The 25,205-nt window shown below is 52.2% G+C and overlaps 1 protein-coding gene across 7 annotated transcripts; it reads right to left on the bottom strand.

Annotated features, from left to right (window-relative positions):
* Nucleotides 1-1,108: 1,108 nt before the first annotated feature.
* Nucleotides 1,109-24,999, bottom strand: NDEL1 (nudE neurodevelopment protein 1 like 1). Of its 7 annotated transcripts, none has more exons than XM_063409350.1 (10): nt 20,670-21,212; nt 20,125-20,186; nt 16,547-16,644; nt 15,056-15,209; nt 13,702-13,850; nt 12,551-12,687; nt 10,416-10,589; nt 9,584-9,675; nt 7,332-7,483; nt 1,109-2,572 (listed from the first exon to the last, which is right to left on the bottom strand). In XM_063409350.1, exons 2-10 carry the CDS (start codon nt 20,149-20,151, stop codon nt 2,485-2,487), a joined length of 1,071 nt encoding a protein of 356 aa, XP_063265420.1. In that variant the 5' UTR covers nt 20,152-20,186; nt 20,670-21,212; the 3' UTR covers nt 1,109-2,484. The 7 variants fall into 7 exon arrangements, with proteins under 7 accessions (XP_063265420.1, XP_063265417.1, XP_063265421.1 ...); XM_063409347.1 differs by lacking the exon at nt 20,670-21,212 and adding an exon at nt 4,643-4,677 and having other exon boundaries at nt 20,125-20,156; XM_063409351.1 differs by lacking the exons at nt 20,125-20,186; nt 20,670-21,212 and adding an exon at nt 24,917-24,999.
* Nucleotides 25,000-25,205: the final 206 nt, after the last annotated feature.

Below are 25,205 nucleotides of genomic sequence, written 5' to 3'. Positions count from 1 at the left end.
GGAGCACAAAGAATCTCTGAGCTCTCCTGCTGCCCCTCAGTGCTGTGGCACAACCCCTCCTCTGCCTTCAGCTGGGCCTGGGCTCCTGCCTGAGCAGTTACATCCCATTTTTGGGGATCTTGGGGTGCAAAACCTGCCCTGGAGCTGTGGCAGGAGAGGCCTGGGAGCTGCAGGAGCTGCAGTCCAGGATGGGCCCCCAGACAGGTGGGAGGGGAGGAGGGGAGGGCAGTGAGGGACTGGGGACACGGAGCAGCCAGCGGGGCTGGGTGGGTGCTGCTCCCACCCTTCCCATGGGCCCTGTGGCTCCAGGCCTGGGGCTGGATTTCCAGCACCAGGCGCTGCTGGAGCCCAGGGCTGGACTCCTGGGTCAGGCCTGGGCACCTTTTCTTCCTTCACTGCTGTGGGAGAGATGAGGAAGCCTCTGGCACGGCTGGAATTGGGGCAGGCCCTGCCCCTGGCAGACAGCCCAGGCTCAGTGTGAGGCTCAGCTGGGGCTGTACCGGGGCAGGGGATGGGGCGGCTGCAGGGAGGGTGACCCTGCTGGGCTGGGGGAGGAGTGAGGCTCTGGCAGGGGCTGGCAGCGAGGGCAGCCCCAGAGGAATGGGGTGGGGTGTCCGGGGTGTCCCTGTGAGGCCAGGGCCCAGGGCTGGACAGGGGCACAGCCAGGGCTGGACAGGGGAACAGCCTGGGCTGGACAGGGGAACAGCCACAGGGCTGGACAGGGGAACAGCCTGGGCTGGACAGGGGAACAGCCACAGGGCTGGACAGGGGAACAGCCCCAGGGCTGGACAGCGGCTCCAGCAGGAACCGAGCCCGGCTAGAGAGCGGCAGGAGCAGCACAGGCACAGCCCCGGGCAGGGAAGGGATGGAGCAGCCTGGGAAGGGCCCCAGCCCAGCGCCTGTGCACAGGAAACTCCTTCCAGCCGCTCCAAGGAGGCAAAGACCCTCCAGAAGGCAGCTGGAGGCTTCCAACACCTCCCCAGCCAGCACCAGGGGCAACATTCCCAAGGGAAGGGGTGTGGGATAATGTGGCACTGCCTGAACAATGGCCCCTCCCTGGGGCTTGGCAGAAAACCCTGTGAGACAAAGTAAGAGCCACGGCCACTGGTTCTGCAAAATGCACTGATTCCACATTAAAAGAACTTTATTTTTGGAAGATTACTCTCATTTGTTTTCATTCTTTTGAAACCACATCATGTCAGTGGCACCAGGGTGGAACGTACATCCTATGGAAACATGCCAGAGAGAGGCTGAATAAATAAAGCTACAAAGCCCAAGTTATGTACAAAGACCTCAGGCCAAGGTATTATGTTTACAAATCTATGTACAATAAAACAAATGTAAACAGTCAAATGCAGCAGAGGATGCACAGGAAGGAAGGACCATACAAACCCTAATGGCAAAGGGACAATCCCACCTCCACTGCTGGGCCAGTGGGGTTTTATTCTCAGCATTTGTAACTCAACCACCTGGGAGCTGCAGAGCCCCTGAACAACAACTGCTGAACCCTCAGCTCCAACCCTGGCTCCATTTGCTGGTTCAGTCTAAAAATCCACTGACTCTGAGGCACATGAACAGAGAAACCACACAAAGGTGTTGCTTGAAAGACCCACAAGGTTCAGTCGCCCCCAGCTGTCACAGAAGTCCGCAGGTGAGGCTGCACAGTCCAGTCCTACAGCACAGGGGTGATGGGCAGGGGGTCACAGGGGGAGCAGCAGCTTCCTAAAGCTCCCCTGGGGTTGCTGTGTGTGTGGGGTGAGGGACGGAGGCCGAGTCCAGCAGGGCCAGGGAGCTGTGGGGCAGCCCTGGGGGCACCTGAGGGCACAGCACTGCCCACCCCTGCAGCAGGGCAGGAGCCCCAGGGAGAACAGCTCAGCCATGCTCAGCCCTGCCAAGGCGTCTGGGGGGGCTGGGATGGACACCCTGAGTGTGCTGCCACCCCCTCTCCCTCCCTGCCATGAGGAGCCTGGCCCTGTGTGTGTCCAGCAGGGGTGGGCCTGTCCTGGAGCTGCCCATCCAGCCCTGCCTGCCGTGGGTGCAGCCGGCCCTGAGACAGGCCCTGGGCCACCACTGGCCTCCCCCAGGGCACTTCCACGAGGTCTGAGAGCAGCAGCTGCAGGCCTGGGAGGGGACAGGGCCAGGGGAGCCTGTGGAGGAGCAGCCAGAGCTGTGTCAGAGCTAAGTGAGAGGAGAGGGAAAAGGAGGGGCGAGGCTGGTCTGTCCCCTGGCAGAGCAGGACTCGGTGTCCCCAAGCACAGCAGAGGGTGGCAGCTCGTGGGGCCGGGGCAGAGAACGTCCACTACAGCGACAGCAGAAAACAAACTGTATTGACAGGACATGGAGGGCCTGGGTGGTGGCCACCCATGGTGGGCTCGAGGTCTCCCCTCAGGGTCACGTTCCAGCGGGGTGGGAATGGGGAGGAATCAGGAGCAGTTCTTCCCGAGGTGAGCTGAGAAAAGCACCCAAGTCCAACCTGCCGCGGGCTCATACGCTCAGGGGGAGCATTCCCGGCGCCGAGGAAGGTCGGGAGCCCCCCAGGCCGGGGGGGCCTTGGTCAAAGCCGTTCACTGCCCTGGGAACGAGAGACAGCACATCAGGGAGAGCACAGCAAGGGCACTGCTGCTGCTGCCCCCCCTGAGCCCGCAGCCCTGAGCCCGCTGCCCCTCCTCCCTGGGCAGGGCAGCACCGGGACAGCTCCGGTGTCACCTCAGTGCCACCCCTGCGCCGAGGTGACTGTCCCAGCAGGACAGCAGCCCCGGAGCCTGGGCAGACAGTGCGTGTGTGCAGGGTCAGGGCTGGCCCAGCTGTCCCTTCCCACACAGCCCCGGGTGTCCCTCGGGGCGGCAGCACAGGCTGTGCCCGGGAGGGGACACACAAACACACACAAACACACACAAACACACACAAACACACACAAACACACACAAACACACACAAACACACACAAACACACACAAACACACACAAACACACACAAACACACACAAACACACACAAACACACACAAACACACACAAACACAGCTCAGCAGGGTCACAGCTCAGCCAAGCTGTCTCTGTGCCCCACCAATCCCACCGGAGCCTCCCCAGCCCCAGCTCCACAGGCTGCCCCTTCCGCAGCCCCTGCCCTGCCCATGGGCTGGGAGAACAGCCCGTGGGCCCGGCAGCTTTTCCATCTGTGCTGCCAAATCTCCTCCAAGGAGCTCCGGGCCCCCTCCCAGCCCCAGGAGGGATGGATCCCGAAAGTCCTCAGGGGCTCTGCAATACTCAGGATGGGGGGAACCCCCAGCCCTGGAGGCTCAGCAGGTCCAGCTCTGCAGCACCCCCAGCTCTGCCTTTCCTCACCCAAGCTGAAGCAGCAGCCTGGATTTGCTGTGCACCAGCAAAAGGCACCAAACTGGGGGATCCTGAGAGCTGACACTAAGGCCGAGCTTAGGGAGGGCTTGCCCAGCCTTGGCCTTCTGGTGGTAGCATGAAAGGCCACCAAAAAAAGAGAGAGAAATCATCATTGCTGCAGTGGGAGACAGGATGAAAGGAAAAGAAAATACCTTGAACACAACAACTACAAAAAATAACCAATAAAAGGTCCTGCCTAAGCTTCCAGGAATGAGCTGGGAAAAGCTCTTGTGCTCCAGCTCTAAGGACTTGGGCAGCTCTGGGAGGTGTCTGGAGCCTCCTGCCCACAGTGATTAACCCCAGCCAGGTCCTCCTCTTGCTCCTGCCCCCTTTCCTTTGCCCTCAGACCACCCCAGCACACTCTGTGGTGCCTGTGCTGTGCCCTTGTGCTGGGATTCCCAAGAAACCAGAGAGAGCCAAGGGCAGCATTCCCTGCTGGAAATGTCTCTGCAGTGGCTGCTCCTCAGGGATGTTTCTGATTGCCTGTCCCTGCAGTGCCATGGGCCAACCACTCCCTGCCCTGATTACTAATTTGGGCTCATTAAACTGCATTTCAAGCTGTATTTTGTACTTAACACCTCATGACACCCAAGACTCCCTCAGCTCTAGGTATGCAACAAATCCTTGGTGGAAGATTCTTGTGGAGCTGAACAGCCTGGCCTGTAGGGAAAACAGCTGGTAAAGCACATTTGGAGACGAGGAAGTGCACAGCTCTGGAACTGCCCCAGCTGTGCTGGGCAGGGACAGTGACACTGAGCAGGGACACTGCTGTCCCTACCCTCACTGTCCCCTCCCCGCTCCACTCCTGGCCATCTCCCAGCCACCTGTGTGCCCTTGGTTGCTTTCCTGTCAGCCACAACCACACCACTGCACATCAGCAAGTCAAGAGCCACAAAACGCTGAAGGAAAATCACAACCAAAGGGCAAACCTTCCAAACGAACTCCATCCATGAAGCCACGCTTCCCCTGCATCCCTGCTGTGACCAGTTCAATCAGAAACATGCACTCAATCTGAAGTATTAAACATATAGAAAGCAAGCAGCACTCAGGCTGATGTTTGCAACAGGTCACAGCAGCAGAGAGGTTCATTTCGAGTCAGGAGAAAGAGCAATTGCAGCCTCAGGCTTTGATCAGGGCCCATTAGTGTGGCACTACCAACTACCTCGTGCAGTTAGCAGAGCCCCAGAGCTGCCCCAAGCCCCAGGTTACACCACATGCAGCCAATCAGTGCAAATGAATTCATTTACCCATGACCAAGGTGGGGAATATGACCTTCTCACGCCTAGTGGAGAGAAAGGGAAAGTTTATGCACACAAAAATGACATTCCTGAGCACAACCCTTAAGGCAACAGCTGGGGCCAAGCAAAGGTGTTCAACCAGAGCTCAGCAAACCTGTGCTGTCTGAGCTCTGCACAGTGAGACTGCTCTGCATGGGCCATCCAGCACAGCACAGGCACAGATCACTGCATCCGAGCCACCCACAGCTCCCTCTCTGCCAAGGAAACCTTTAAATAAGGTGGATCAGGGGCTGAAGAAAGCCCCAGATTTCCCAGCCTGGTGTATTCTGCTCAGGGCTGTGGGTAACAGTGCAGAGGCAGCTCTGACTGCTGTGTGTGAGCACAGGCATTCTCACATTCAGCTTGAGCTCGCTTCATTAAAACAAAGCCCAAGGGATTCACAAAAATAACCAAGAATAAACATCAGCTCTGAGGACATTGGCATTCAGGACTGCAGGAAGGAGAACAAGCACCTCAGGATGGCTGTCCCAGTGCCAGGGCCCTGCAGAGCCCAGAGCAGTTTTGTTTCCTGGACAAAACTGGACTGACATTAACAACTAATTAACAATAATTACAACAGCAAAAAAACAAGTATCGATCCTGGGGACCATCCTCAGGTGCTGTTCTGCCATTCCCTGGCATCTGGACAGAACCTGCATGTTCCTGGAGGGACAAACCTACAGGAAACGGATCTTACACCAGACACTGCTGAGTTTTTAACAAGCAGGTAAACCCTGACTCCTTCTCTGCAGCCAAGCTTTAGTGCAAGCTCTGCTGTGCTCCAGGCCTCCCCTAAAGCTGCCCTGTTCCCCTCTGAGAGCAGAGAGCAGGGCCTTGACAAGAGCTGGGGGTACCTCCAATATTTCAACCAACAAAATGGCAGCAGGAGGAAAGCAAACAGAGCTGGGATGATGTGGCTGAGTTATTTCTGAGCCAACCCCACCACTCAGCCACCAGCTCCTCCTGGCTGCAGACTGGAGCAGAGCTACACTCACACCTGGAACAGGGCTGCACTCACACCTGGAGCAGAGTCACACCTGGAACAGAGCCACACTTGGATCACACCTACATTCACACCTGGAGCAGGGCTGCACTCACACCTGGAGCAGGGTCACATCTGGACCACAGCTACACTCAGGGCAGGGAGGGGAGTGCAGGGACTGGAGAAGAAGGAGGAAAGGGATGGGAAGGTCAGGCCTGGCTCAGCCCCTCGTGCCAGCATGGCCAGGGCTTGGCCACTGCCCCAGCACAGCCCCCAAAGGCTGGCCAGCTGCCAGCCCAAACCAGGCTTTCCTCAGCAGCCCTGGAGCACAGCACAGGCACTGCCAGCCCCTCCTGGGGACAGGGCAGGGCAGCAGGAGTGGCTGAAGGGACAGCACACAGGGTACAGGGGACAAGGATGGAACAGTGGGGCCGTGCAGCATCTCTCAGCTCATGAACCATTTGCAGCCCTCTTCCTGTCCACTAACCCTCCCAGCTCTGCTGCAGCATTTCCTTCCAGGCTTTCTAAGCCTTCCTCAGCCCCAGCCTGCTCCTCCCTCCAGGCAGCCAGCCCAGATAAGGAGTGTGATGACAATCTGCATAATTAAAAGTGACCCCCACCCCACAGAGCAATCAGCTTATTTGTCACACCACACCTCAATATAGCCATGCTGCCTGCTAAGAGCTGCCCTAATCCCTCCCCAGCACCTCCCTGCTCCCTGGAACTGCAGGAGCCCTGCTGGGGGATGCAGAGCCCCCTCTGCCCCGCAGCACACACCGCCCGAAAGACTGATTTGCACATGATTTTAAGGCTCTGAACTCTTCCTTTCCAGAAGCAGCAAACACCTAGTGGCTCCAGATGCCCTCAGTGACAGTGTTTAAGGTGCAGCTTGCCCTGCTCCCCACACAGCCCTACTGAGGATGAATGTGAGCAGCTCAGCTGGCTGCTCTGGCATTTCAGGTTGGAAACAGCTCGTTTCATTCTCTGAAATAAATGCAGGATTGAGGAAGTGCGGAATATCAGCTTTACATTGCACTGATGACGTGAAGATGACACGATGGGAGCATGCAGGGTGTTTGCCCTCAGTACCACTGGAGAACTCTGTGCTTTCCACCTCTGTACAGCCACAGGGCCTTGTGCTGTGAGGAGCTGGGGAACACCCTCCTGCAGAAGCGTTCCCAGCATCCCAGAGAGAGCTCTGAGCACGGCAAACGCGGTGTCCTTGTTCCAGGAAAGCAATCCCTGGCTCTCAGGCTCACAGCAGGGAGGAGCCATAATTCTACCACCAATGGTTCACCCCTCCTCTCCCACGGGGGTGGGAGCACCCAGGCTTCCCTCCCTCCCAGGGAACATCCCTGCCTGCCCTCAGCTGCTGCTCGGGAATCTCCAGGTGTGGATCTGCCCTTCCCAGAGCACACCCGGAGCTTTGGAAGCCCCTCCTCCGCTCCTGAGATGCTCTCAGAGGGCCCATTCCTCCCTGCTGGGGCTGGTTACAGACACCAAGAGATCAGGTACTCCACCCCCACACCTGCTTCTCTCTGCTTCACAGAAATCCCCTGCAGACTCCGCTCCACGAGTTGTTTCTGCTACAGGATGAAAGCTGTGGTGGGCTCAGGACGAGGCCAGAAAAGCGCTCCCGAGTGCCCTCCCTGAGGGCAGAGCCATGCCCTGACTCACCCCTTGTCGAAGAAGGACGTGTGCCCTGGGTGTGGGTACTTTGTGCTGTTGCTGCTCATCACGGCGCTGCTGACGTTCCCTGAAATGTAGGATTTCCGTGATGCCTGGTCCTTTGCAAAATTCCTGCAAGCAGCTAATTTGGATTCTAAGGCCTGTGAAAGGGGAGGGAAAAAACAGTGTTAAAAAGGTAATAATTAAGAGGAAGTATTTTGCTGCTCATGAGCCCAAGATTGCCATGATCAGGACTCCAGTGTGATCACCCTTGGCAAAAAAACGGGAACAAAGCTGTCATTTCCTCTGTCACCCCACCACAAAGGAAACACACAGATGCTGATGCAGACTGCCAGACATTACTCAGCTCCACGAGGGCTCAGACTGCAGAACAGATGAACTCTGAAATAATTAGCCAAGATAAGGAAGCCAATTCCTAGCAGAAGTTAACCAAACTTCTTGCTTCAGCAGCTGCCTTGAGCTGATCAGAAGACTGAGAGCCTAAAGCAGAATCCTTAAGCTATGAGAGGAACTGATCATTTGGAAAGTTGTTTTTTTTCACCAGGACAACGCCTCCTGGAAATTCTTTCCTCATCTTGGCATGCAAAACAAAGTCATCTCTAAAGTTTCACAGCCACCCTTCCAAACAGGCCTGGTGAGGTCTTTTTTCCCCCCATGTAAAGTGACAGTGACTCCTGAAATGAGGAGCAACATCCTGATTCTCTACTCCAGAACATCAGCTGCCCTTTCTGCCACTTCCAGAGGCTGAACATCCACCTTATCCTGAATATCCATGTGGTGTAGATCCACCTTATCCTGAATACCCGTGTGGTGTAGCAGACAGTCCTTACTCATTACACCCCCTGGGCACGGGGGCGTTCAGAACACTGCACATGCCTGCACTGCAAACTGAAACTCACCTCCCTAAATGTGGGGTTTGGGCCTGTTCTGCACAGAATATTCCATGAAGAGGGCACTGACATGCTGCCACGGGTAAGTGAACCCTGTGCAGACTCCTAGGAATCCGTGGAAGTTTATCTGGGTACGATAGACTGTACAGGCAGCCGTGTGTGACTCTGGGTGTCACAGACTGTCCCCTGGCCACAGGCAGTGTGATCTGAGCCAAGGGCTCCCTGTCCAAGCTGCAGGCAGGAAAGCAGAGAGGAAACTTCCTGCAGGGACAGGGAGTACAAAGCTTGGGATGAGGCACAGCCAAACCCCAAAGAACCTGAGCACCCTCTAATTGTTCCTAGAGCTGGAAGCCAGGCTCAGTGGCCAGCTGTGGCTCAGGGCAGGCTGGGAGAGCAGCTTGCTTATTTGGCATTTCCTGTCCTTGCAGAGTAATCACATGGGATTGTCACTAAGCTCCCTAAATCCCCTGCAGACTCTTACTACAATGATCCCCTTTTAAACGTGTCACTGCTAACCCCGCGCTGTCCTGCTGCCCTTTCAAACCAAGGCTGAGCTCACTGCCTCCAAATGGGAGCAGCCAGGCAATTTTTCATGTCCAACTCTGCTAAAACAACTGTCTGTACTGCAGCTCCTGCTAGGTTCAGTGTGGTTACACAGGCACAGGGCACAGCCAGCCACAGCTTCCCTGTGCTTCACTCACACACAAACCACCAGGGCTGACCCAGAAGCTCCTGGGAGCTCAAAATCATTTCTTCTTCCAAGAGGAAAGCCTGGGTCCTGAACAACACTGCAACAGATGTTTAAAGCACTTCTTCCCTGCTTACAGTGTAATCCCTTTAAAGGCTCATGCATTTCACTTCCCCACCAACCACAGATGGGAGCATTTGGCTTTCTCCTCATTTATTTTCCCACTTTCTTATTAAAGGTTTCCAGGCTGTTTTTTCTTTCAGTATCTGTGGCAGATCTCCATGGGAGAGGAGCTCTCCCACCAGAAGACCCTGGCAGGGTGATGCCAGCTCCCCCCTCATCTGGGGCCTGAGCTCCAGCTCTGCAGCCCAGACAGAGGAAGCTGAAGGCCCAGTTAAGGTAAGAACAAGTTGACAGTGTCTAACCCAGCACTTGAAATTTTTTTTTTCCAAATATGAATTTTCTTACCCCAAATTGGATCAGAACCATAGGATCAGACTTTAAAAATAAAAATAATTTTTAAAAAATGCATGATCAAATACTAAGCAGTGAATATGGATGACTTGGCAGCTCCAGAATGTACCCAGCAGGGGCCAAGGCTGTGCTGTGATTCAGCACAAGGACAGCAGTCCCAGAGAGAGCCCAGAGCTCAGAGCACTCACCCCCACTTTCCGTAGCAGATCTCCCACAATGTTGAGTGCAGATATTCGAGCTGAAGGAGTCAGTGGGCTGGTACCAAACCCATTTGGTATAGCTGCAAACACAGACACATCTGATTACTTCACTCCTCCACAGTTCAGTTTTTGAAAAAATTTAAATAAAACAGCTTCTACATTAAAAAAAACCCTAATAGATCTACAATCCTGCTGCAGACATTTCATACAATTACCCACAGTAACTGCAGGATCACCAGCCAGGGAAAATGATAAAGCTTAATTCCTGCCCACTGCCCTGGTTCCCATTAGCCCCCCCCAAGCAGAGTTCATGCACTCTCCATCTGCAAGGCTACTGACTGCAATCCATCCACTCCAGCCAGAGCTCCCTCTGCAACCCACTCTTCTCATCTGAAAAATCAAGTATTAATCCCTGTGACTGTCCAGAGCCTTCCAGATGGGGAAAGGGGCTGGACTAAGATCCCACTGCCTCATGGAGGAAACAGGACCCCTGAGAAGTCAGTGTGGTAACAGAGACTCCAAACTCCTGAGCATGCTCACCCACCACTGCTGCTGCAGATTTGAGCAGAATTACCAGTCCCTGCACTTCCCTGCACTCCCAAATATCTTCAGAGCTCTACAGCAGGCACCCACTGCAGAGTGCAAACCCCTGCCTGCCCCAAAGGCAGTGTCTAAGCTTCACTGTCCCCTCCCATGCTATTTACTCCTGAATGCACCTGGGATTCAAACACACCTCAGGGAAGTGTGTGATCTCCACATTCCCACATTCACCTTGGGTTCCCTAAGGAGCACAACCAGGCCCCATTCCTTTGGATGATACCTTTTGGGGAAGGAAAACTATTTTCTGATCCCTTTCCAACAGGTGTAGCTGGCAAGGAGAGAGAGGCCTGGACAGCTGAATCCATCTTCTCACAGTCCAGAGTGGGGGAGCTGGGCGCTGATTTCCGGGTCACCTCCTGCTGCCTTTCCCTCACAGCCAGCTCCTGACGTAGGTCTGAGGGTTGAGAGAAGGAAAAAAACCACAAAATCCCGTATTAGTGACTGATTCTCTCATAAACACTCTCTCTGTTCATTTGGGAGGGGCAGCAGGGGACACTTCTCAACACTCCTGGGTTAGTGCCTGCTGCTGCTTCCTCCAGCAGCGGGGACACCCTCAGAGCAGCCCCATCCCACACAGGACATGACAGGAGGGAGCAAACAGCCCTCCCTGCCTGCCCCACACAGCTCCCTGTCCCTGGGATGGGGACAGCTGATTTGCCTCAGGATTTCTCCCCATTTGCAGTGTGAGCTCCACATTACCAAAACTGCAGCTGGACACAAAGAGCTGCTGCTGCTGAGCCCAGCTCCTGCTCAAACACAGCTGGGAAAAACAGAGCAATGGCCTATTCCTGTGTTTCCCATTCCCTACATTCTGATCCCAGGTCATAATCCACACAAGCCAAAGGCAGTCCAAGGGTTGCATCCAGTTTCTTGATGCCGTGACAAGTGAAAGAGCAGACTAGAGGGCAGTCCAAAGGACAGGGAAAAGACTGGGCATTAGAGAAGCCTGGTTTTATTCTCACCTCCTGCAAAGGATTGCAGCTTTTCTCTACCCTGTCCCTTCCCTTTCCACAGCTTTTGGCAATTTCCACATTCAGCAAAGCCCAGCCATGGGTCTCTCAAATCCTCAGAAAGATGCAAACATTACAAGTGAGTTGTTCCTTTTTGGGCAAAGCAACTTCATTTTCACAGACCCTCCTATTCCTTGCCTCAATCTGGTACAAAAGTAAAATTAACTGCATAGCACAGCTTTTAACTTGTAACAAACATTTAGAACAGATTTTAGGAAAAACAGAAGAGCTGAAGTGAAAATCTGTCTGGGCTCCCAGAAGAGGATGTGAGGTTGTTCAATCAGAAATGTCAACCTTGAGTTTGACAGTACCAGTTCTTTTAGAGGCCACTGTTCCTGCTTGCTGCCAGGGGGAATAACTCACAAATGCTAAAAATGTCCAAATGACTCATCTAAGAAACAAGATGTCTGTTTTGCTGATTGTTCTAGTGTTCTACAAAACAGTCCCCTGGGTTTTGCTGGTTTTTCCAGTTTTAGTGCCCTAATCTCAAACTACAATACATGTATTTCCTCAGAAAATGTCTTTCTTCATATTTATTACAAAATCCCAGTGCTTCCAATAAAGCTCCCAATTCTGGGGCACAAACTTGCTTCAAAAAGGTTCATAAAGGAGAACAACAACAAAAAATCTGCAGGCAAGCATGTTCTTAATCTCAGGTCCAGACCTTAAATGGGGAAATATTTGCGAAGGCTTCATTTAGGGAACAAAGTTGCAAACCAACAACCTCTAAACTACATTATTGGCTGGCACAGGCTTATGAGGAGGCTTATCACTTCCACTGTTAGAGAAAACAATTTATACCAGCAATAAAAATGCTTCCCCGGCATCCCCAGTGTGAAATCCACTGGGGAATTCCCAGCTCCCCATCTTATCCCAGAACACCATCCCAAACATTTCCCACAGGTCTAAATACAATCTTTACCAGAATATCTTAAATAATGTATTTGAGGCAATTTCCAAGGGCTTAGAAGGAACACGGGAGAGATTTTTTAAAAGTTACTTGATCATTTATCCTGTACTTCCCATTTCCTGTGCTTTCCCTTGCTATAAACCCACAGCACGAGAAACTTTTGAAGCAACGTCCTCAATTCTCTTATATCTGTGGAACAGAGTATTTTTGTGTTAAAAATCCTGAATTCATCTTTTATTAATTCTGCCTAAATGAGGAATTTTCTCTTTTTGGCTACACTGGACATACAAAGAACACACTGTTAGTAAAACCTAAAGCATCCAGTTCAAGCCTCATCATGTGAGGCTTTCTAGAAACATGAGCTTTGCTTGCTGCACACCTCTTCTAGCAAATCAACCCTGCACCAGGACCCAGAACCAACCAGACCAGCCATACCTCTTGCCTCATCCTTTAATCTTTGTACAGAGACCAGCAATGACTCCTTGTCATCCAGTTCGCTTTCTAAAAATGCATTTCTCTCAATAGCTTGGTTCAGCCTTTGTTCAAAGTCTTCCAAAGAAACTATTGTTGCCCTAGAAACAAAATCCAGAATATTAGGTTCTTCAGCTCAGCCAGCATAAAAGCTTATTCAAAGCATAACAGAAGGAAAATGTTAGTGGTGCTACGTTCAAGGTAAGCATTTGAAAGCCATGGAAATGCTTCTTAGAAAGGAGTAATCAACTCCAAAGGAACAGGGGGAAAAGATGAGAAGAGCACGATAGCATCTGGCTCTCAGAGATGGACCAAAGATGTGAGAAAGAGCCAGCCCAGAGCAGCAGCTCCTTTTTCCCCAAGCCATGCTTCAAAGCTGTGCATTAATCAGTGCCCAGCTCAGGTGGGGCCGGGCTCCCAGGGCTCTGCACAGGCACAGCCCAGCCCAGGTGGGCAGCAGAGCACTGGGACATTATCTAAGACCCAAATTCTCCCCAAATCAGTCAAAAGTTAGTCATGAGCTTAAGAGCCTTGTACAAACAGGGCCTCAGCTCTCAGATCTTTTTTCCAGATAGCCAGAGGCTCATTCCTGCTCTCCCTGAATCAGTGGCACAATTCCCACTCAGCAGAAGGGAAGCATGACCTCCTCCCAAACTGGGTGTTGCCAGCAGCCTGCTCATTCCAGGCACTTGGAAACGGCAGGATTGTTGCTGTTCTCCAGCTGCTCTGCAAGGGACCAGGAGACTCCTTTGGCCTGTTTGACTTAACAGGGACCATGGAAAGCAGCAGATTCTGACTTCAAAGGGGCTCTGAGGCAGCAGGACCACAAACATCAGTCACTTAGCTGGGGGTACCAAGGGCAGTGCAGTGGCCTGGCTGGCTCTGGGCTTGTTCCTCACAAACCACACTGCTCCACTGCCCTTGCTGCTGCAACAGGAACCAGCTGCTGATCAGGGGCAACTGCACTGGTCAGACAATCCAAAGTCTTGGGGGTGTTTGGGGTTTTTCTGATTGTTGTTTTCCCTTTAAGGAACAATGAAATGCTCAAGCTGAGTAGCAAAGAAAAGATCTTTGTGGTGCAAACTTGAAGGGAAGAGGAGGTTTGCAGCCTTCACCTCTTTGCACGTTCCAGGTCATCGTTGGCCTGCTCCAGCTCCCTCACATATTTGTGCAGCTGATCTTTGATGGCCCTTGTCTGGCTCAGGTCATCCTCCAACAACGACACCTGCTTGTAACTCTGGGCGTACTGGTGCTCCAGTTTCTCCTGAAACAAGGAAGAGGGAGATAAACATCAGCTGCTGGCACTGGCCGAGTCATCAGCACGAAAAGGGGACAAAAGGTATCACTCTCCTTGCAGAATGCTGGTTTGAGACTGCTGGTAATTCAGAGCAGGAACTGGAGAGGGAGAAGGAACACACTGTGAACATCAGTGCTGGCCATGGTGCGAAATCCCAGCCCTCCCCCCTGGCACAGCCGCCCCTCAGGGATGCATCCCTGCATCTGCTCCCCACAGCCTGCACTGACAGCTGCTCCAGGAAGGCAGAGAGAAATCCAACTGCACAGCCTTCAGTGCTTCTGCCTTGGCAGCATCCACCCTGACACCAGAAATTCTCTGATGTGTCCATTAGCAAAAATGGGCCACTGACATCTGCCACAAAACCTCCAGGCCCACAAAGTCATCCTCAAAAGACTGAAGAATTCACTGCCAAACACCCTCTGAGGGAACTGACAGGGACCTATGGAGAAACTACTGACCTCATAAAACACATCCTGACCCTGCAAGTATAGCTGGGACTGGAGACACAAAGTAATCCCATAAACCCTCCTTCAACTGAGTGAATTTCGAACCTCTGTCTTCACTAAATAAGCCAAGACTGCCCAAAATGATGCTTTCTCAAGATTTCAAGAGAGGCAAGAACTTGTTAACACAGAGACATCAGTTCAGAGCTACCTCCTGCACATGCAGAAGCATGAGCAGCATAACCCTTGAGCAATTCCTGGCTCCACAGATACGGCTGTGAATGGCCGTGGAGACTCCTTGAAAGACAGGCACAAATCACCCATTTTCTGGTTTCCTTGGGGTCTCATAAAACCAAGGAGACCCTGAGGGCAAAACCGCTGATTTGCAAAGAAAGGTGACAAGGCAGTGGCCTGACAAAACCCCTTGTGTTGTGCCCTGTTGCTATGCTGATGTTCCCTGTGGAACAAATAAAGCTCATCCTTGGCACGGCCCTGGGAATTCAAACCAGCACAAACTCCAAGACAAAGTTTCATGACGTGAACAAGAAAAATTCTGCCAGAAATGTCCCTGGCCTTATTTGGGGTACATGCCATGCTTCAGTGTGGATCTTAACCAGACAACTCCTTTATTATTTGGATATTCAGTGCCCAAGAGCAGCCCAGATGATCCAAAACAAGATCCAAGATGTAGCTGAAAGGAAAAGCAATGCTACCACAGAGAAAACCTACCTTTAATGTTTCCACTTCATATTTCAGTCTTTGGTTATCTGCCTGCAAATCCCTGTTCCTTTGCTCAGCTTGCACTAGCTGTGCCTCCAACTCAGCTTCTAATTCCCTGCTTCCCTCCTGGAATTCAGCCAGCTCTTCACGAGCCTCCTGGAAGCTGCAAGGAGAGGATTTCATCAGTAGAGAAGCCAGTATCTCCCAAGTTAAAACAAAACCTGCAGCTCTTCTAAAATAAAATGCTGAAAAACGGGAGTTTTATAGCACTTAAGAGTCATCCATAGACCTCTAAGGGAAAAAAGAAAAATAGAGAAACAGAAAATTACATTAAGCTAAGCTATTGAAGGAAATTAATTTTCTTACATCAAACCCAACAGCCACCTTGAATGCCTGTGTGGAACCAAAGCTATTTACAGGATTCATGGAAGCCTGAGAAGCACTTTGTACTCCATTAGCTTTCACTGCTGGCAGACTTTATGGAACAGACATTGAATTAAGCAAACATTTAACCAGATTTTGGTCAGAAACCAAAGAGAGATGAACAGTTTTTGCATCTCTGCACTAGCTGGACAATTAAAGTTTGTAAAAGTCATGCAGAGTCAGGAAGGCAGGACATGCCTACCTCATACTACTGTGAGTTATTAAATACTGGAAGTAGCCACTCCACATACTTCACTTATTAAATTTGCATCTTTACCACAGGTACTAGCTCAGCCCTGAGCAAGCAGCAGAGAAAACCACCGAGGCTTTGGGTAACAACACATCCAGTGGTGTCTCAGGTGGAATTTCTGACACATAAGAACAGCTTAGGCTTCTCCACACAGACAGGCCCCTCCACATTCCCAACACGTCCCTCCCCAAAAACCCCAAACCAAACAAAAAAAGCCCCTTGGGCTCTTTGGGCTTGAGAGAGATTTAACTCCAAAAACACCTCAGCCCACCCTCCAATCCCTCCAGATGCACAGCATCACTCCAGAGAGCAGCTTCTCTTGGCACTTTTGGTAACAAAAAGTCCTGTGTCCCCTAAGAGATGCAAACCACTGGTACAGGCAGGACCAGGAGCTATGAAACACTTGAATAAAATGCAGCAGACACCAAATCAGCCACTTCTCATACCAGTAATTCCACTACAAGAAGCTTGAGGGAACAGGAATGATACAAGGCAAGCCCAAAGGTGCCTTCTTAAGATAAAACATCAAGATACCACTTAAGGCAGCACTTTAATTACACAAAGGTGCACATGATCATAAAAAGGCTCTGCTCTTGCTCAAACATGCTCAAAACATAGCCTGCAGTTCTTGGCATGGTGGCACTGGGCAAGAAACACTCAGCTCCCAGAGATGCAAATTTTAAAGCTGGAAATCCTTTCCAGAGAATTCTCTTCTCACAGGTTTTCTCTAAAGTATCTAATAACCATCTTGGTGTGGCCTTGCAGAGGAACAGATTAACAGTGTTCTGATCATTAAGAACCAAATTCAGCTTGCAAATCCACAATACCTTTGTTTGTACTTCAAGGAAAGCTCTTTCCAATATGCAGTTTCCTCCTTTGGACTCGAAAAAGTAGGGATTTCTTCACTGTCCATGATCAACACAACCTGCAGGACACGAACACAGGAATACACTCAGGATAAACCCAGGCAGACCACCCCCAAAACCTCTGCTCAATTCTGGGCTGCCCAGCCTGGGCACCAGGACTTGGCACCCACACCCAGGACCGTCAAGAACCCCTCCCAGGGCTCATCGAGCACACAGACCTGCCCCAACGAGCCCCAGGAGTTTCCCCAGCCTCTGGAAGTGCTTGTGGAGCAGCCTGAAACGAGACCAGAAGTTCTGGTTGTATTTTGTACCTGCCACCAAAACTCCAGTTGGTGCCACAAGCCCACTGAGGCCCACAGTTGGTAACACACTCGCACGTACAGCTCTCAGCTTCCACTTTACTTCATTAAATGTTTCTAAGAGATTTTGCCTCCTGCCACCACACAGTGACTGCACTACAGCTGCTTTTAGAGCTGCAAGGGTGAGCAGTGAAGGAGGGTGAACACTCCAAGTGTTCATCTACAAACTACAAACAGCTCTGTGTGGAGATCAAAACTCATTCTTCCTGCAGCAAGTCCTGGCTAATCCCTACTTGCGTCACATGCAGGTAACAGTAATTTTCCGTGTACTTCTGCTGCCTCAAGCAGACAAGGAAGATCAGCCTCTCCCATAAACGGCATGGTCACGTCACAGAGGAATGTTCCCAGCCTGGAGGTGCTCAGAGGTGAAGTTTCCCACACCAAGGCACTGGTGATCCCCCTTCCATGAGGATCCTCCTTTCTTGGACCTCCCCAGGCTATCAGCCAGCAAAAGAAACACAACCCAACATAGTTTTTGTATGGTTTTATGGTTTTATATATGGTCTAGGGAACATGAGACATTAGAGACCTCAGCTCACACCAGGTCTCAGAGGTGGTGAAGGAGATAAAGTGCAGAACAGGACCAGGACAATGCTCAGACCCCACCATGAGATCACCATTGCTGAGCCCTCCCCAAGCAATCCCAAAGCTCTTCAAGGCATTTTTTTTCTCCTCAGAAAGCCAAGCCTCAAATTCTGTCCTTACCACCCAGAAAAAGGATGGGGTGAGCCCAACCTCCCCTGTGCTCCAAGCAGAGGCTCCGAACAACGCCTGCGCCAAGCCCATTGATCAGAAGAGCTGACCTAAAAGTCCTGACTTTCACACTCCAACAGGCATCACTTCTCAGCCAACTCTGTCCCTCCAGGCTAAAATTGTCACTCTAATGTGTTCTGTATCTCAGTGACCCACATTTTTGACACCTAAAAGTGGGCCAGAACAATCCCTTTCAATACTTTCGTCAGAGGGCAGGCAGGCCAAACACAGCAAGGCAGAACTGGCACATTGGTTCTCCAGCTGAGCTTGCAGCTGCCACAACCGAGAGCAAATGTATCCAGAGGGTGCCAAGCACTTCAAAAACACCTCAAATCTCACACTGTGTTTATTTAACTCTACAGCTTTATGCAGAAGCAAACATGTCATGGCTCAGGTCTTCACACTGCCCAGGAGAACGGATGGCGTTTCCTTTCCTGCACTGAGAAAATGAAAAGTACCTGTGGAGCCATTACCATCACAAATTTCAGACAGGATTTTCTTTGGGAGCACTTGCATCAGCCGTTACCAAGGCAGCTCAGTCACTCCACAGGGACAAATCCCAAGCTCTGTGCACAAGCCTGTGGATGCACAGCTCAGTATTCCTGCCCCAACTGCTGCAGCTCCACGCTGGGAGCAGACACCTGACAAAGCTCAGGTGTGTCCAGCAGCTCCTGGACAGTGATTCCCACTGCCAGGACACAGCGCTGGGTGCCACCTTTAGCATTTGCCAAGCACTGATCCAACCCTTCCATAAATCCCTTCAACCTTTCCCTTAACGGCTCTAAAGCAGCAGGGAGCACATTCATCCCAGAATAAATCAGATAAAGCACAACACAGGCTCAGCTCCCACAGCTCCAGAGATGAGCTCAAAAGGTGAGCAGCCAAGCTGGCTGTCAGTAAAATTCAGGATGTGGCTACAAAAAAGCTTGCACAAGTAAGCATCTTACATCATTTCCTAGAAGTAGCTGAGATAAGGTACAAGACTCCTTCCTGTCTGCTCACATGGAGCACACCCTTGGAAATCAACATCCAAGGGATCCCTGCAAGCACAGCAGCCTGTGCAAGAACAGGAAGGGCTGCATGGGGCTTCCAAGGACAGAAGGTGTGTTTGCCCCCAACTCCTTGTCCAAACAACTTTACCTTTCACACACTGGAGGGAGGACATTCAGCCCAGTGCTGGCTCAGGCCCTGGGCAGGAATTCTTCCTTCCCAACCCATCCGGATCTTCTCCAGCTCTCTCATCCTGCTTTGGTGAAGCAGGTGGTAGGTCATGATTGCCCCTGCTCCATGTCTCCCACCGTCCCTAATGCTAGCAGCAGGGATTTGGGATCTGCTGACTGCTCTGCATAAAGCCCTGCTCCCAGTGCCAATGCCAGTGTGTGCTGCTGGGCTCCAGCTTCCAGATCCCATGTTTTTGTATTCCCATGAGGGGCAGGAGAAAGGGTTAAGAGCACACAGACACCCTGCAAACACAGTGCTTCACAGCCAAAATATCACCCTGGGAGCTGGGAGATGCTGACAGCTTCCAAACCTGCTCCCAGCACACACGTGGCCACGGGAAATCCTTCACTCCGCCAACCCGCCAACCTTTGGCCATTCCCTAAGAGTAATAGCACAAAAACATGGATTGTGCAAGCAGAGAGCAAATCCTGGGAGTTATCAGAACACAACCAGACAATCCCACATACCTCACGTGTGGGAGAGCGGATGCCCACGGAATAGCAAGAGTTTAACAAAAACTGCTGGGAATTCTGTCAGGAGCTGAGAACCAGCACAGCCAGTCCTTCCTATTCAGGGCTTCTTTGCATACGTGGCACTTGCAGAATCCAGCCTTTGACAAACAACACTGAGGCTTTCAGGGAGCAGACAAGACAATGCAGCAGCGTCTTCCAGGGAAAATGAGAGCAGGCTTATGCTGCTGCCCACTCAAATTCATTCCAACACAGCTTAGCATTCACACAGTGCCCTGGGAAAACACAGCTCTGTAGGCACAGCTCCAGCTCCAAAGCTGCTCCCAGACAAGAACTATGCTCAAAACACCGGGGCTCCTTTCAAGCCCCCCAGACAAAGTCAGCAGGACAGAGCAACTCTCCACTGTGAAAAGGAAGGAACTTTTCCACGCTGCAATTACTCTAAAAAAACACAGTGTGGAGGTTAAGAGCTTGTCTAAATCCAGAGGGGTTTGTACAGGACAAATCTGCTTTCCCACCTTGAAAGCATCCTTAAAACGAGAGGAGCAGTATCCTCCGGATATCATGAGAGCCAAAGGTGCCAGAATGCACCAGAAGTAACCAAACTAACATGCAGACAGTATTTTTCAAATACTTCAAGGAATCTTGCATTCAAGGGCAACCCCCAAACCTCTCTGGAGCCACCTTCCAGCTAAGCTTTGAAAGCACAAACACAGCTTGAAATGTAACACAGTACCTTAAAAAAGCTTCCCGGGCTCTCCATGTGACAGGACACTGCGGCGAAGCTTGGGATGAAACCTAAGACCAAAACACTCAACCTGAAATCCAACAGGATGTCTCAGCTGGGACCCACCCCCTCCCACAGTGGGGAATCCACTCCTCCCTGCTCTCAAAGTCACTCAGTCCCTCACACGTCATGGCAGCGATGACTTTGAGCACTGCAATTCACCCTGGATGTACCTGCAGCATCTCAAGTGGCTGCAGAAAGAATTCCTCCTGATACTAATTGCCTCACACTCTTCCACTTCAAACCTGCTCATAAATACTGCCATATAAAGAGAATTAATATTATTTGGTCTTCATGAAGAGGTCGTTTTTCTGCACATTTTCTGCTTTCTTCCTCACAACCCCACTTTCCCAATATTTTCAGACACCAGACATGTAAAAATTAAGCAGGAGCAAAGCAAGGCCACTCAAACAGGACCAACCACAGGGCTGAACTTCCCCAGCTATGCTTGGCTGATCCCCCCTCCCTTCAAGGCACCACAAATGTCCACTGACCTTTAGAATTAAACAAGCAACCAGCTCAAATAGGACTTGATCAAGAAGTTCTGCCAAGCTGACATGTGGCCTTCAGTTCTCGAGATAACAACCCACTCTGGCTATCACAGAACGACCAAGTGCCTGTTGGCTGCCAGTCCCCCCTTCTCAGAGGCAATGACACCGTCACCGAGTGCTGGCACCACCCAGGGCTGCCACGCATAGCAGGACTGTCCACAACCAGCTCTTCTTCCTCCTCCCCCTTCTTGCTGATTCATGGGCAGAATAGCAGAAGAAATCTTGTTTCCATCATCCTTCACCTTCTCAAACCATGAGAAACCCCCAGCAGCCTGAAGTTCTTGATTTTTCGCCCACAAATCAAGACTCAAAGCAAGGTAACCCAAGCACTTCAGTCAAAACTCAGAGCAAAACTGCATGGTCTTATTAGAAGATGGCAAACAAACAAGCAGAAGCTGTGGATTAGATTTCACCAATCAATTTGGGCTTGTTTTGCTCACACTGGAATAGGAGCCAGCGGATTTCCACGCCTTTGGAAGTGTGCCTGCATCCATCGCCGGGATGAAACTGAACCTCTGGGAAGTGAACCTTCTCCTGCAGTTCTATTTTTGAACTGAATGTTCTCGAGTGAACCACAACAAATGCCTCCTTCTCTCTTACAACAGCAGCATGGGAGCGTTCAGGAAGAGAAGAAAGTCACCGAGCACAGCGTCAGCACAACGCTCCTTGCTCTGCTGCAATAATAAATCCTCCATTTCCAAATTGGGCAGCACAGGAGGCAGGAGATAACCAATTCCTACCTGCAGGAACCTGGTGCCAAATTCAGAAACGTCTTTAAGATAAACCAAGCATCACATGGAAAGCCTTGTTATCTCAACAACCTCATTAATCAAATATAACATGTCTGCTCTACACCACATGGCCAAGACTGATCTGTCTGGTGAATATTTGATATCCAGTCACAGGAAAACCCTTGAAGAGTGAGCCAGCACTGGGTTAGAAGCCTTGAAACCAGAAGAAATGCACTGATACAAAAAGCCTCTTCTCAGAAGTGAAGCTATGACTACCAAATGTTTCAGAATTTTGTATTGAAAACCTTTATTGCTTTCACAAACATGGGAAGTTTCAGACATTTGACCTCTGTTCCTTGCCAAGTAACCACTGAAGTGACTAAAAAAGAAAAGGTTGGTGCTCCTGCCGCAGGTTCAGTATCTGCAGAGGTGAAGGAAAGGCTCCTGAAGATGTGCATGTCCCAGAACACCCTGGCCTGAGCACGGGGCAGTTTGCTCCCAGCTCCGTACCCAGAAACTCCAAAGGGATGAACCCACACAGAGAGGAGTAAACTAGGAAGGAAATTCAGGCTGTGGAAAGGATATGCCTGTCCCTGCCTCAGTCTCTGTTCCCTCCTAGGCAGGCTGGTGTGACAGGAGCTCTGGTTGGTGGCTGGCACAGGCTGCCATGGACCTGAACCCCTCTGGAGATCACCCAGCCAGCTCCAGCTTCTCCAGCTCTGCCTGCTTTCCCTTCAAACCTTGAGGAATTCCAGGGCATCCCACCCAACAGCAATCATTACCTGAGAGGTTGTGGCACACACAGCACAGAGCCTGCACCAGGGACAGCTCCAGCTCCCCTGGAGCTACCCCAGCAATCCAAACGATCCCCATGACATCATCTCCTGGGAAGGCAGTGGCCAGAGGGTGAGATGCTTCTGGACACCACAGAATGGCCAAGGAATCCCAAGGGAAAAGCACTCGGCACAGATTTCTGCCAAAAGGACTCAATTCTATTGCTTTTACATCTCTGAAGTTCTACCAGTGCCAGGGGCAGGTAAAATGGATTCCAAAAATCCCCCTAAAAATGGCATCACAGAGCAGCCTCCAGCAGAGAGGGGCTCTGCAATGAGCGCTTAACAACAGGAGCATTAAGAGTAACCTGCCAAACTGTGTTGATCAGGAGAAGGAACCAGCACAACCTTCCACTGAGCTGTGGGTACAGAAGAGCCCTCGAGGGACACAACCACATCATGAAAAATCTGCTCTGATGGGTCTGGGTGGCTCTGCCCGGGGGTCAGGGCAACACAGCAGTGCAGGCGGTTTGCTGAACACACTCCCCAGTTTATCTTGATTATGTTTGTGGTGTCACAAACATCAAGGGCTGCAAAAATACCATTTCCTTTCTGCAGTCTGACTTTCCTGGCACCTCAAAAAAGCAACTGTAATGGACGGAGGGCATAAACTGTACTTTGTTGCTGTACCTCTTGGCAGTCTGCTGCCAGCAGTGTCTCCAGAGACAAGATTCCTTGTGACACCAAGGTCACAGACATCATCAGTCTCGTGCTTTTTCTCCACTTTCTTATTTTCCTTTCTCTTCTCTGTCCTTCTCCACCAAATGAGGAAATACCTTACGCATCTGCAAAATCTAAAGAGTCAAGGGAAAAAAGAAAGAGGGTTTTCCCCTGAAGAGGAAGGAAGGCAACTCAAACACTGACTCAAACACTGTCTCTGAACACTTCCTTCACTTCTGGGACTCCCAGTGACAAGTGGCATTAAATCTCCTCACCCAGGCTCTGTCCCCACATACACAACAATAGAGAAATGCACAGCCCAGCCACAGCAGGATGGGGATCTCTTCCAGGGCAGACCTAACACTGTTAATCCCAGACCCTCATTATTACCCACCTCTGCCACATCCTGTGCAGCCACAGTTAACTGGCACCATCAACCAGCCTGTCTGTGCAGTCACACTGCAAACACATCAATCTGACATTTAAATAAATAAATAGAGAAGCACAGAATCATTCAGGTTGGAAAAGACCTCTGAGATCATCAACTCAACCTCTGACTAATCACCACCCTGTCAACCAGACCAGAGCATTGAGTGCCACATCCAGGAGATTCTTGAACACCCCATCCAGGAGTTTCTTGAACACCCCCAGGGATGGGGACTCCACCACTGTTCTGGGCAGTCTCTTACAAAATATCTAAAGCCCTCCAATCTCTTTTCTGCCTTGGGACAGCTTCTTCCTCTTACAGTTATTGATATCTCTAACAAAGCACTGACCTTGGAAAGGCCACCAGCTCTCTGCAGTGCCCAGGAATTGTCTCCTGGAGGGGGGGGTGTTGAAAAAAAAGTAAAGGAAGAAAAAAAAATTCTGAAATATCCAAGGAACTCTTCTACAGCAGTTTCTTGTATTTAACCCCCTCTCAGGCAACAAATGCCACAGGCATCCAAAAGGGCCCTTCAGCCCCTGCACCTGTGAGCAAGTCAGCAGAGAGGCAGAGGGAAGAGAGACGTCCTGAGTCACTGCCGTGCAGCCTGGGCTGTGGGTGGGAGAGCACAGCTCTCCTCCTCCCGGGAAGGAGCGAGGTGTGCCGGTGGCAGTCCCCAGGCTGAGAGCGGCTCGGGGATGTCTCTGCTCTGCCGGCAGCGCGTCCTTTCCGGCACGTCTGCTGCAATTCGGGTCACGCTCATCACCCGGGCACGGCGGCTCGGGGCTGGGCACGTTCAGACAGAACACAACAGCGCACGGAGAGAGGGCAACAACCTCGGAGAAAAAAACCTCACCGAATTATGGGCCAACACCCAGCGGAGACCATGGAATCACAGGGAAGGACCTCTGAGATCGTCCGTGACAAAACACCCCCCCTTGTCAGCCAGCCGGGCACTGAGCTCCACCGGCCCTTCCCTGAACACCCCCAGGGATGATGACTCCACCACCACCTCCCTGCCCAGCCCAGCATCCAGTCACCAATTCCGAGAGGAATTTCTTCCTAAAAAAGACGCTGTGTGCCCCGGGCATACGATCGATCAGGGATTTTACAAGAACAGAGGCAAACCACGCGGCCAGCTGCCTGCCAGTGATGCGAAAAGGCCCAGGCTCGGCGCCGAGGCGGGCAGAGCGGCGGGCAGGCCCCGGGGCAGCTCCGAGCCCCGGTGCGGCCGGGCCCGCCCCGCACCCTGCGCGGTCCCGGCGGGGGGAGCCGAGCAGGGCGGCGGCCGAGCGGGGCCGCGCCGCGACTGACACCGCCCGCAGCCAACGGGAGCGGCGGCGCCGCGCCCGCAACCAATGGCGCGGACCGGGGGTGGGCCCTGCCCCGTTGTCAATTCCCAGCCAATCGCGGCGCGGACCGGGGCCCGCAGCACCCCCGACCCCTTCTCCGCCCGCCCCGCTCCCCTCGCCCGCCGCGCACGGCCGAGCCCGCCGGAGCCACCGCGGGGACTCCCGAGCCGGCCCCGGCCCCGCCGCTCACCGGAGCGCATCCCCTGCCACAGCCGCCGCAGCGCGCGCCCGCCGGGGCCGCCTCATCCGGGGACTGGGGGGCGGGGCCGGCGCGTGATGCAAGAGCCGGCGGGGGCGGGGGCGCTGTCGTCACGGGGGAGGGGCGGGGCCGGGCTGGCGGGGGCGTGGCCTGGGCGGTGCCGGTTCCCCCGTGCCGGATCCCGGTGCCGCCGCTGGTTCGCGTCTCTTTCGCCCTGGCCCCGGTCCCGCACAGCGAGAGGATCTTCCCGCTCTCCCCCATCTCAGCGGCCGCCACCGGG

Source organism: Prinia subflava, chromosome 12, assembly GCF_021018805.1.
Source record: "Prinia subflava isolate CZ2003 ecotype Zambia chromosome 12, Cam_Psub_1.2, whole genome shotgun sequence".
NCBI classification, from domain to species: domain Eukaryota; kingdom Metazoa; phylum Chordata; class Aves; order Passeriformes; family Cisticolidae; genus Prinia; species Prinia subflava.
The sequence above is the reverse complement of the archived record's forward strand: the minus strand, read 5'-3'. Positions and strand labels throughout refer to the sequence as shown.